At 35.7% G+C, this 11,396-nt stretch overlaps 2 protein-coding genes across 2 annotated transcripts; one reads left to right on the top strand and one right to left on the bottom strand.

Annotated features, from left to right (window-relative positions):
* The first annotated feature begins 1,822 nt into the window (after nt 1–1,822).
* LOC107428596 (ribose-phosphate pyrophosphokinase 4) lies at nt 1,823–5,795 on the top strand. The gene is made up of 7 exons (XM_016039157.4): nt 1,823–2,389; nt 2,834–3,149; nt 3,266–3,361; nt 3,543–3,611; nt 4,081–4,209; nt 4,972–5,071; nt 5,631–5,795. The coding sequence occupies exons 1-7, from the start codon at nt 1,971–1,973 to the stop codon at nt 5,762–5,764; spliced, it is 1,263 nt and encodes a 420-aa protein (XP_015894643.3). The 5' UTR covers nt 1,823–1,970; the 3' UTR covers nt 5,765–5,795.
* Nucleotides 5,796–6,905: 1,110 nt separating this feature from the next.
* Nucleotides 6,906–11,312, bottom strand: LOC107428612 (uncharacterized). The gene is made up of 11 exons (XM_048462349.2): nt 11,172–11,312; nt 10,555–11,027; nt 9,982–10,476; nt 9,708–9,865; nt 9,283–9,366; nt 9,122–9,174; nt 8,951–9,032; nt 8,471–8,578; nt 8,207–8,330; nt 7,983–8,068; nt 6,906–7,433 (listed from the first exon to the last, which is right to left on the bottom strand). The coding sequence occupies exons 2-11, from the start codon at nt 10,928–10,930 to the stop codon at nt 7,197–7,199; spliced, it is 1,803 nt and encodes a 600-aa protein (XP_048318306.2). The 5' UTR covers nt 10,931–11,027; nt 11,172–11,312; the 3' UTR covers nt 6,906–7,196.
* Nucleotides 11,313–11,396: the final 84 nt, after the last annotated feature.

Below are 11,396 nucleotides of genomic sequence, written 5' to 3' on the forward strand. Positions count from 1 at the left end.
CAGGTCTAGAAGTATCATGAAAGCCCACTACAAACACATATTTCGTAGATATTTTTGGCACTTGTTAACTAAAAATGAGAGAGAGAGAGAGAGACGAAGAGTGAGAAAGAAGGAAAAAAAATGAGAAATTGTTGAGAGAGAGAGAGACAGAGAAGGAAAAAAAAAATTGAGAAATTGTAGACAATTGGAACCGTGCGTGATTATTGTACACAATCCAAGGGCTATGGATTTTGGCATGTTTTTGGTCCGCAAATTCACCATGCAGTCGGTTCTTATCGTAGACAATCCCTGTATATACATATTAGATCCGTTAAGGGAACAATCCACAAGCTTAGTTTGAATCTCTGCACTTATTATTATTATTATTATTAAAAAAAAGCAACTTTAGCTTATCTTTATTCTTTGAACACAGAACCCCCCCACAACCAAAAAAAAAAATACTTTAGCTTATCAACATGGCCGAAATAAGAAAGATAAAACGTTAGGCTATGAAGCATTTGATCACACAATTAAGTGCCCAAAATGGCATAACTAATTTTTAAACCTAAGGTAAATTTTTTAAGAAGCAAAATAATTGGAAAAGGGTACCATACCACCTCTTTTAACATTAAAAAATAGAAAATTCGAATTAAAATTAAAAGTAAAAAATTCAAATTCAAATTATTATTATTTAAATTTATCATTGGACTATTTGGACTATTTTTATAAGAAACTTGAACTGAAGTATTCTTGTTAGTATTTAACAAAAATGACTATTACCATCCTGTAGGGGCAGAGCCAAAAAAGTAGTTTATATAGGGCCAAATTAAGGAATCAAATTTTAATATATCATTTTAAAAAAAATATTATATAGCATTATTTTTATTAATTTAAATATTTACTAACATAAAAAAAGTTGTTAATTTTATATTACAATAGACTACCATTTTTTTTTTTAAGGAAAAAATACCAGAAGTTCCTATAAATGTTAACTAAATTCAATATTTAGCTATAATTTTGTTGGAAACTAATATTGAGTAATAAATATATGAATATGAATAATTATCACTAATCACTTAATCTATAATTACACTGTTATCGAATAATTAAATTAATTAAGTTTATAATTTTGATAATGTCTTTTATAAAACAAAAATAATATCTGATATTTAATACATATAGATAAGTTAATCCTTTATTTAGTGGGGCAAATATATATTTAAGAGATTTTTTCTTAATTATCTAAAAAATACTATACCTATTTTTGGGAAATTTAAAAAGCTTAGGGCCATGGCTCCCAGGCATTAACATGGATATGCCACTGCCATCTTGACTGCGACCTTGATTGCAACAAAGGTACACCATCTTAAATTATATCAGTTAATAAAAAAAAAATTTGTTCAAACTAAAGCATCTTTTTTTTTTTTTTTTTTTTGGTTGGAACAAGAAACTAAAATATTGTTCGGAAGGTGGAATTTAGGGGTTGGTGACAATTGCTGGAAATACCAAAATAACAAATGGGGTATCAATTATGCAATTCAATTTGGCATTTGTAATTCTTTATCACAATGCATGATTAATAATATTAATTAAAACAATTATTAATTTGATAAACTCCAACTTGTATTATGTCAAATGAAAAAAATAATTCACTACTTTCCAAATCATGCAAATTATTAAAGCCAACCAAATTAAAAATAATAATAATAATAATAATAATTCTTTTGTTTTGTGTTGTTTGAACAGCATCGTGAAAAAAACGATGTCGTTTAGATAGTTGTAACGGTTAAGACGATTTCAATTTCGGTGAAAAGAGTGAAAAACGCTTTGTTATAACAAAGAGGGGCGTTTTGGGAACGCGGAAAAAATTAGTGTCATCACCTTTTCCGTACCCGTAATGGAAGCTATGAATCAGGCCGACAAGAGAACGAGATGGTCGCAGTGGTCTGAGTCGCTATAAAGACACCAAGGAGCTTCACTGTCCGCCATTAATGGCGGCCACACGATCCTTTTCGTCTCCATGCAAAAGCCCTTCTGGCTTTGCTCACTTGTTGAAATACCCAACACTATCTTCCTCTTCTTCTTCTTCAACTTCTCTTCCACTTCCTAAACCCTCGGCGGTCAATGCATTGAAGAAGAAGACCAACAACCACCAGGTCAGGAGCGAGATCAGGAGCTATGATAACCACCACCAAAATTGGACCATCGAGGCCGATCCTCTTCGTTTTATCCCCACCTCTTCGCTTGCCTCTCCTTCCTCGGTTCCAATGGCCACTTCCAGTTCAGCTTTGGAATCTTCCGTTAAGAATGCGAAGAAGGTGTGCCTTTTCTATTGCGCCGAGACGAAAGCGCTCGCCGAGGGAATCGCAGCTCATTCTGACGCCATTGAGCTCCGTACCATCACCTGGAGGTGAGGTTAAAAAAGGCTCTTAAGAGTGTGTATGGTTGTTTTGGGTTATTGATTGAGTCTTCGATTTTGCTATATTAGAGTGAGAATTGTCGTCAATGCCGATTTTCACCGAGCTTAATTTGTGCTTGTATTGGTTGCTTTCGTTTACCATTCCAAATGGTTTTGATGTTAAATCAGAATTTAGGACACCGATTTCGCATAACTAGAGAGTAAATTTTATTTTGCTTTTTTTGAAAAATTTGTTTTATATATCTTGATTTTAGTTTTGTGGGTCCATTAGGTCCGTCACATAGCGAAGGCGTGTCAGTGACATTATAGGTTAGGAAATTATAATTTTTTTGTTTTTTTTTTTTCTTTTTCCCTCTATGGGGTTGTTCATGTTTAAATTTAGTTTTGGTTCTTGATTCTGATAGATTCTCTATGAACCATTTGGTAAATTTTTAGGAAATTCGACGACGGATTTCCCAACATATTCATTCCCAATGCTCAAGGTATTCGTGGACAGCATGTGGCTTTTCTGGCCTCGTTTAATTCCCCTGCTGTAATTTTTGAGCAGCTCTCTGTGATCTATGCGTTGCCCAAATTGTTCATATCCTCGTTCACACTGGTCCTACCATTTTTCCCAACTGGAACCTCTGAGCGTATGGAGGATGAAGGAGATGTTGCAACGGCTTTTACTCTTGCTAGGGCCTTGTCCAATATACCAATTCCAAGGGGAGGGCCTACAAGTCTGGTGACCTTTGATATCCATGCATTGCAGGTTCATGCTTAATGCTTGTTGGAGATATTAACAATCATTATGTTGTTTACTCTATGTTTTATTTAACGAAAATTTTCTCACCATTTTGGCTTTACTTTGTGTTTTTTTCATCCCAGGAGCGATTCTACTTTGGTGATAATATTTTACCATGCTTCGAGAGTGGGATACCTTTGCTCAAAAATAGACTCCAACAGCTCCCTGATTCTGACAACGTAAGTATTTTCTTTCTCTGTACAGGGGTGTTTAAGATATTCAAATGTATACTGTGCTTCAAATTTGAAAAAAATGTCCTTTTCTTAATTTCCTCCCTATTATGCGTGTTGATAAGAGTGATTACATTAAAGATTTGCTAATCTCTAACCCTTTCTGCTGAACTTTAAATTCATTTTGCAGGTTTCTATTGCTTTTCCTGATGATGGTGCATGGAAAAGATTCCATAAGCAGCTCCACCATTTCCCGATGGTATTTTTATATTCTGTATATAAAGATAATTGATTTCGCATATACTTAATCATGGATGGATCATCCTCCAAATTGTTTCTAGCTTAAATAAGAGTACTGTCTCTTTATTTTGTGAGCCTCTAGCCCTTTCTTATAACCATGTAAAATAATATTTAAAATAGCCAATTTGCTGGATATCCCTGTGAGCTAAGATATGCTCATTAGGTATGTGTCATGTAAAGAAGGATTCTGTAATATAGTCTACTATATAATCTTCAATCTTTAGGTTACTACTACAATGAAGTCTGAATCTTGTAAATGCAATGACTTGCAATTCTTTTGAAAAAAAATGCAGCCAGACACCATTCGTTTAAGTTTGATATGTTATTCCAATACTGAAGTTTACACGGGCTTAACATTCTTACTGCATAAAGAATTTGGATTTAGTTACGTGCCTTGACCTGCATTTACCTGTTGAACTAAAATGCAGATTGTTTGTGCTAAAGTTAGGGAAGGTGATCAACGAATTGTTCGTATCAAGGAGGGAGACCCAAGTGGAAGGCATGTTGTGATTGTTGATGATCTGGTTCAATCAGGTAGCACCCTCATTGAATGCCAGGTAGGCAAACCTTTACATGCCATTCCCTGTTACTATGATTTGAAATTTTTGTAATTTTGCTTATGGACACTTGGGTCCTGGAATACACATGATTTCTGGCACAGAAAAAAATGCAATTTCTACTTGGGGCTTATGTTATTTTTAGACCTAGGAAATCCTGCTATCATTTTCTTCTGTTTGACCTTGCTCAGTTCCAGAAATTTCTTCATAAAAGAAAGTAAAAATAGTTCAACTATGCCAGCCTCCATTGTGCCTATGAATCTTGTTTAAGAACAAGAAGGCCAATAAAAATAGTTCAACTATGCCAGCCTCCATTGTGCCTATGAATCTTGTTTAAGAACAAGAAGGCCAAAACAATAGTCTATTGAAGAAGCAGCACTAAAAGGAAACAAGGGTGTACTGTTTTACCACTCTACTGGTTAAGAACTCATTAGAACCACACTGTACATATTGCCTTGAGTGAACTTTTTGTCTGTTCTTAAGTTCTTTATAGAGTGAATGTTTGCAATGTATGTGTATTACATTTCCACAATATAGTTTCTGTGGAGATAGGATTTGTGATCTATCAATCAACTTGATTGTGACTTGGAAACATTATGTATAGGATTTTAACTTTTAAATAACTTTATGTGGTAAATTAGATGGCGGTGGGCCTTACTTTGCTTGTTGCTTCTTATCTTGTGCACCCTGCTTTAGTTTATTTGCACTGAAAAAAGTTTTTTTTTTTTTTTTTTTAATTATTATTTTCTCATCTTTTTGCAGAAAGTGTTAGCAGCCCATGGAGCGGCAAAAATCAGTGCATATGTAACACATGGGATTTTCCCTAATAGATCATGGGAGCGCTTTGAACATGACAACGGAGGTATTACAATCTTATTCTTATATTTCAGATGACTCCTATATGCAACCCCCTCCTCTCCCTCTAACTGATTTGAACCAGATGTAATTTATTTTTAATTATTTTGAGCTATAACATTGAATTGACATGGCATAGTAAGAAGTCTGTTTGATCATGCTCTATCGATTGGAGCCCATTTACTCATGATAACTTTCAAGGCACTTTGCCCTTTCTGTCAAAGTTGAAACCGCTAAGGCTAAGATGTCTTCCCTTCTTTTATATTAGCCATGTAGGTAGCTGGAGACACAAAGATGAAATGCCTTTGTTGTTGTCTTCTCATACTTATATATAAAGCCTCGAATGACATTTTAGCTGATCGTACTTATATGTTGATTACGGATTACCCTTCACGATACTATGGAACAATGATTTTGACTTGATAAAAAGTGACAGACTACTAATCATCACTTTTGTTTTTCATGACTTTTCTTGCTGTCGCTTTCCTGCTTGAAATAACATAATCAATTGATTGGCAGCTATGATATTTTGATTCCTGATAAATTCTTATCCTTTTTCCATACAGGGCATCCGGAAAATGGGCTGTCCTACTTTTGGATTACAGACTCATGCCCGTCAACTGTACAAGCGGTGAAGCAAAAGGCACCTTTTGAAGTTCTTAGCCTAGCTGCTTCCATAGCGGCAACTCTTCAAATATAAATGAATCCGAGTATCTAGTTCTCTTTCTTTCCCCTGAGCATTTGTCAGTCGACTATGGAATCACTGGCTATAGAGAGTAGTATTTTCGCAACTATGAGGCACCAAAGATTTTTCAGTTTTTTCTCTAGTTGAACAAGTGCCAGTGACAACCTGATATATGAATCAAAGTGAAAGAGAACAAATAAAGAAAGCAAAAAGAAAAAGGGAAATAATAATAATAATAATGATAATAATAAAAGAAGAGACTTCTTCCAGAGTAAAAACAAGACAACTTGTTTCTAAATAAAGAAGTCGTGAGCGTAGCTCCTAACCTCTACAGCTTTGTCAAGACGCGGCCAATGAAGTTAATAGCTGAGGTGCATCCATTGCCGTTTGGTTTGTCTGTTTTTGTTTTCGTTTTTGTTTTTCTGTTATTGTTTTTTGCTGGTTGATGTAATGCAATCAATTATACAATGATTAAAAAAAAATAAAAAAAAATGAAAGTAATGTTCTTACAAAACCACCACCCCCCACCCAAAAAACAAAAAATAAAAATAAAAAAGACATGTAAACGTTAATATAAAAATGATAATTCCTTGACTCGTTCTTCAACACATGAAATTCGATGAGTCTTCAATTATGAAATGCCCTGATTTGCTTCGTTGAGTCTTCGATTATGAAATGCCCTGATTTGCTATCAAGAAAATTTTTAAAATCGATCTTGAAACAATAGGCAAAGCAAATTGTGGCTTTACAAATAAGCAAGAAAATGTTCGCATCAATGAAGGAAAAAAAAATTGCCACAAAACAAATCAAAGTAAGATCTCAAAGGGACAAAAGCCATGATGATCACGAAAAGGTAGTGTTGGTCGCTACTTAGCCCTGTTTGCCAACATTAAGGCATTGAGGATGAAGACTATCCAATGAACCGTGCTGTCTAATTTCTAGGTATAACACCCAACTCTGCTATGATACCAATATGTGACTTGAAAAATATAAGTACTGATATATGACATTTGATCTTCATTGTCAGAGTTTAAATAGACCATAACCATACATTAAGACATCTTAAAACATGCATTATATTCTTAAAAAACTAGAAGATGTTTAGAAATGTAAATGAGAGATGCCACATCCCAAATTCATTATCAAGCTATGAAGATACCAAAATATCCTTTTGCAGCAGGGTTTGTTTAATATTAGGTGATACTTCATTGTTACAAACAAAATCGATGATTAGATTACACATTAAACGAAGATAAATGAATGAAACAACACAAATAGCCGACCAGTTGGAGAGCCAAAAAAAAGAGCATGTGTGTGGGAAAAAAGAGAAGGAAAAAAAAAGCCTCATTTAATTCCCTACCCTGCTTTATAATGAGGTGACTCATTTGTATATCACATAAACTTTCAACACTTGCACACCAAAATAACAATATCAACAAAGTGAAGACTACATGCACCTATTTTGTTTAAATTTTTGTGAGTTCTTTATGTAATTCAGGAGCCTTTTAAGAGCCTTGCCACTGTCAATGGCCTCTCTGGCTCTATCCAGGGCAACGGATACGTCTTCTGCACCATCACATCCCAGTAAGTGATCCACCATTCCAGCATTTAAAACAATTCGATCATAAGCTGGTCCTTTTTCGCCATGAAGAGCAGCTAGACCCAACTCGATGTTCTTCACAACCTAAACTTACATAAAACGTGTAACTACTTGTCAAAAGTCTTGCATACCAAAAGTAAGAAGCTGAAGGAAGAGAGAGGAAGCCAGCTCTAATTTAAGAAACATAGATCAAACGTCAATTATATGATGGACCTAGTCTTGAATTTCTAGTCATGTCCCATGAAACTTCACACAACAAAGAAAAAATATATAAATAAAAGGGTGAACCTCTTCCTGTTTCCTAACTACATAAAAAATATTTACTTAAAAGCATCACAGGAAGAACAGACATCTGAAGAACACATTCACGTTTCCTAAATATTAAAATTTGTGCACTGTAGAACTGAGGGTTCATAAAGTATTCAAGATCTATTTATCTGCTCTTGCTTACAGAAGACATAAAAATCCAAAGTTGTTAAGCCAGTTTATTTTCCCCTGGACTGCACAATTGATATGTTTCCCAAATGACAGGTTATGAGGTAAACAATGGTCAATTTATACAGAGTCAATGGCAAGTGTGGAAGCAAACCAGTGTTAAAAGGAATATATTAGAAAAAGGTGTCAGAAACTTACCGATCTATCAGTTCTTGGAGTATCAGTGGGTTCAAAACCATAGTCCTCGGCATTTACCTTCAGACTAAAATTTTCACGTGACACCCCTGCAATACCAAAATTTCAGGGTTTAATCAATTGTCTGATGCATGTAGCTATATATATCAGAACAGCACACGGTTTTATACAAGGACTTATAGCCAGTAAAAAAAGAATAAAGAAGATAAGCAGTCTAGAGAAAAAACCATCAACTTCAGAAGCTAATGCCATGCTCAGTGAGCGGAACCCAGAACAATAGTTTACAGGAAGTCCTTTTGATGCGTTTATTGATCGCAATCTTGTAGTCATTGAAAGGGCCCCTTCCTCACCCTAAGAAAACAGAAAACTCATATTTTTAAAGTTCTTTCTATGGATTTCTACATTCTGGAATTGGAAGATCTCTTTAAAATGCAGATTAATATTTAAAAGATCTCCCTCTTAGATGACATTAGAAAAGGAAAAGTTCTCACCTTCACCACCAAACCGGAATGTACACCTCTTCTTTTCATAAGCATTAGCAATGGCTCCTCATAACCTTCATGATAAAATCCGGCCACAACTGATTCCTTTCCCCGTGCCTATGGAAAAGATAAAGACACATATTTCAGATTCTCAATCGTCCAGCTTTTATTTACTTATAGCCCTATTAGCTTATAAAACAGAGGTGGACTTCTCCCAGCCATAAGCCCCCACCATCTTGAAGGGAACTTTAATATCAGTTTTTTTTTTTCCCGGATAACAAGGTATTACACCAACTCAACCCGGTAACAGTGGACAGGAAAATGACATGGATACCACACAGGATAGTCCTATCTTGCTTTCAACATATTATAGGCATATACATGTTATCTGAAACTAAATGCAATATAAAATTATCACTTTACAAACTGAAAACTGCATGGATAAACTATAGGCTTACAAAAACTCAAATCAACAATGAGATGGCTCACCCTCACAAACTGCTGAACCTTTTCACTGGTAGCCAGTGGGGGGCGTTTTTTTATATGTTCCCTCAAGCTAATCAATGAATATCTGCGAAACCATAAAAAATTTGTTTATCAGCTTCATTCAGAGATAAAGTACATATGTGCATACATTGATATATTGCTAGATATTCATACAGAGATGGCTGAGCTTCACGCTGACTTATGTATGCAAAACCAACCTCTTCATCCTGCATAACAAGATTGAGGATTTACAAAAGCCAAAAGAATAAAACAAATAAACAAAAGAAAAAGAGAAAGAGTGAGCATTGCAAAGATATACAAGGAACCACAGAGACCTCAATAAGCTGTTTTGCCTGCAAAGGGGATAAAGTTGTACTTGCTCCCATAAACTTGAGCATCTGTTCTTCAGTTATACCTCCCTGAAAAAACAAGACTTCTGTTGGAAAGAGCTTGACCTCCTCAATTCACTCATGATACTTCTTTTGTCCAATTGATCCATTCAAACAATAAGAAGTTTTAAAATCTTTTAAATTATGAACCAAAAATTCACTTAAACAGCCATAAAATTATGCCAATGATTCGCTTAGACGCAACCTCTCTAGATAAAAAGCGAGATAATAGATGCTGTTTTAAAATGAACTACTCCATGAAAGCGGAAAATTCATTAGAGGTAACAGCAACCTCTTAAATGCATACCAGTTAATCGCAAACTACCAAAGTAAAAAGTAAATAAAGATAATAAATAAAGATAAAAACTTACCTTAGGTGGCATCCAATCTACACCATGAAGCAAGCAAGATTCACCATAACAGGATCTAACTGCAGCAACAAACAATGTGCTCCTAAAGAAACGCGTATTTCCATCATAAGGTTCACCATAATGAGTCAACGATCTAACATCAGCAACTGGGGAAGGACCTGTTGGAATAAACAATAATAATAATAATAATAATAAAATAATTAAATACACAAATTCAACTATACCCAACATATAACTAACAACAAAGAAGCAGAATGATATTGTAAGATTATACCAAGTTCATCATCAAATGCAAGGCAGTATGCTTTTAACTCTCGATCTGTTTCTCTGTTCATACGCTGACCTATTAAAAATGCCGAAAGCAATGATTCACTTACTCCTCTGGATGATGATGATGATGATGAATCTCCCATTTTCAGTGGAAGAACCTCTCTCAAAACACCTTGAACTTCCTCATAACCAAGATGGCCTCCAGCCAACACTTCTCTCAGAGCACCAACCAATCTCATTTCACTACTACCACTGCCAACAAATTGCGGCCCGATCGAACTTCCAACACCCATTATAGAGCCTTCAGGGTCCGCTATGAATATGACATCTGAAGGAAGTGCACGAACCAAAAGCGGCCAAAATTTGTTCATAGCACGCCTTTCCCCTTCACTCCATTGTGTTGCTTCTGGAAAAGCATTTGCACGAATCGTCATCCCGGCGAAAAATGCCCCGAGCTGTGAATCGGAAACTTTTTCCTCATCTTTCAGTTCTCCCCTGGCTAACATTACATGGAAACTTAGATTAACAAAGAAACAAAAACTGAAAATTCATGTCGTAAAGACTAAACAATGTTTACCTGATCTTAAAATGGTGTCCAACACCTTTAGAGCCTGGTCTTCGCTGAGCGGTCTGGTTTGAGTGGGTCCTGTGCAAACCCTAGCCTGAGCTTCCAACACAGTCTGGTTTGGCTTCGGCAAGTTCGAGCTCCTATACGAAGAAGAAACAGTCGGGTTGCGGATATCAGATTCCGAAAGCCCTAATTGGTCGATTATGGCAGGGTCCAGTAAAGCTTTCGCGATCAAACGTTTGCTTACTTCAATCCGAATCCCGCGACATTTCGCAGGGACATTGAAAATTGTTTGGACATGGCAGTGAGTCAAGTTCCTGGGTTTGTTGCTGCAAACCGAAGAGACTGAAGGGAATGAAGGAGGTAGACTGAGAAGAGCTTCCATGGCGGTCTTTCAGGTCTCTGCTTCTTCCTCTGATGCTTCGAACAAAGACTCCGTCACACTAACACCAAAATCCAAGCATCTCTCGCTCCGCTCATCGCTGCAAATGCACGCCAACGCCTTTTTTTTTAATATTTATTAACTATATATATAATTTTTTAACCTCGTTTACTCAGATTTTCTTTATTTAATAAAAATAATAAATAATAATATTTATTTGGCCAGCGACGCATTTCACTCATACCTGAATCACGTGAGGCATCATGAATGACGAAATTCCAAAAGGAAAGCGACTTTTTCAATTACCAGAAAATAAAAAATAAAATAAAATCAGTTAGAAGCAACGGTTATGGCGTCTAAAAATTGCGCGGGATTTTCAGGCGAGTCAGTCTATAGAGCGTGTACAGCCTAGGGACTAGGGAAGTAGTAGTAGGCAGTTTTGGGGCTCTCTCTCAGTCTTTTGTTTTTT

The sequence above is a fragment of the Ziziphus jujuba genome, chromosome 12 (assembly GCF_031755915.1).
Source record: "Ziziphus jujuba cultivar Dongzao chromosome 12, ASM3175591v1".
Lineage (NCBI taxonomy): Eukaryota > Viridiplantae > Streptophyta > Magnoliopsida > Rosales > Rhamnaceae > Ziziphus > Ziziphus jujuba.

Bases quoted from the DNA above. Each gene is read 5' to 3' on its own strand.
- LOC107428612 (XM_048462349.2), bottom strand. From the start codon at position 10,930: ATGGAAGCTCTTCTCAGTCTACCTCCTTCATTCCCTTCAGTCTCTTCG. The intron at 9,367-9,707 runs GTAAGTTTTTAT...TTGTTTTTTCAG, and splicing joins TAGATTGGATGCCACCTAAG to GGAGGTATAACTGAAGAACA. The intron at 8,331-8,470 runs GTGAGAACTTTT...CTGTTTTCTTAG, and splicing joins ATTCCGGTTTGGTGGTGAAG to GGTGAGGAAGGGGCCCTTTC.
- LOC107428596 (XM_016039157.4), top strand. From the start codon at position 1,971: ATGGCGGCCACACGATCCTTTTCGTCTCCATGCAAAAGCCCTTCTGGC. The intron at 3,362-3,542 runs GTAAGTATTTTC...TTCATTTTGCAG, and splicing joins AGCTCCCTGATTCTGACAAC to GTTTCTATTGCTTTTCCTGA. The intron at 4,210-4,971 runs GTAGGCAAACCT...ATCTTTTTGCAG, and splicing joins GCACCCTCATTGAATGCCAG to AAAGTGTTAGCAGCCCATGG.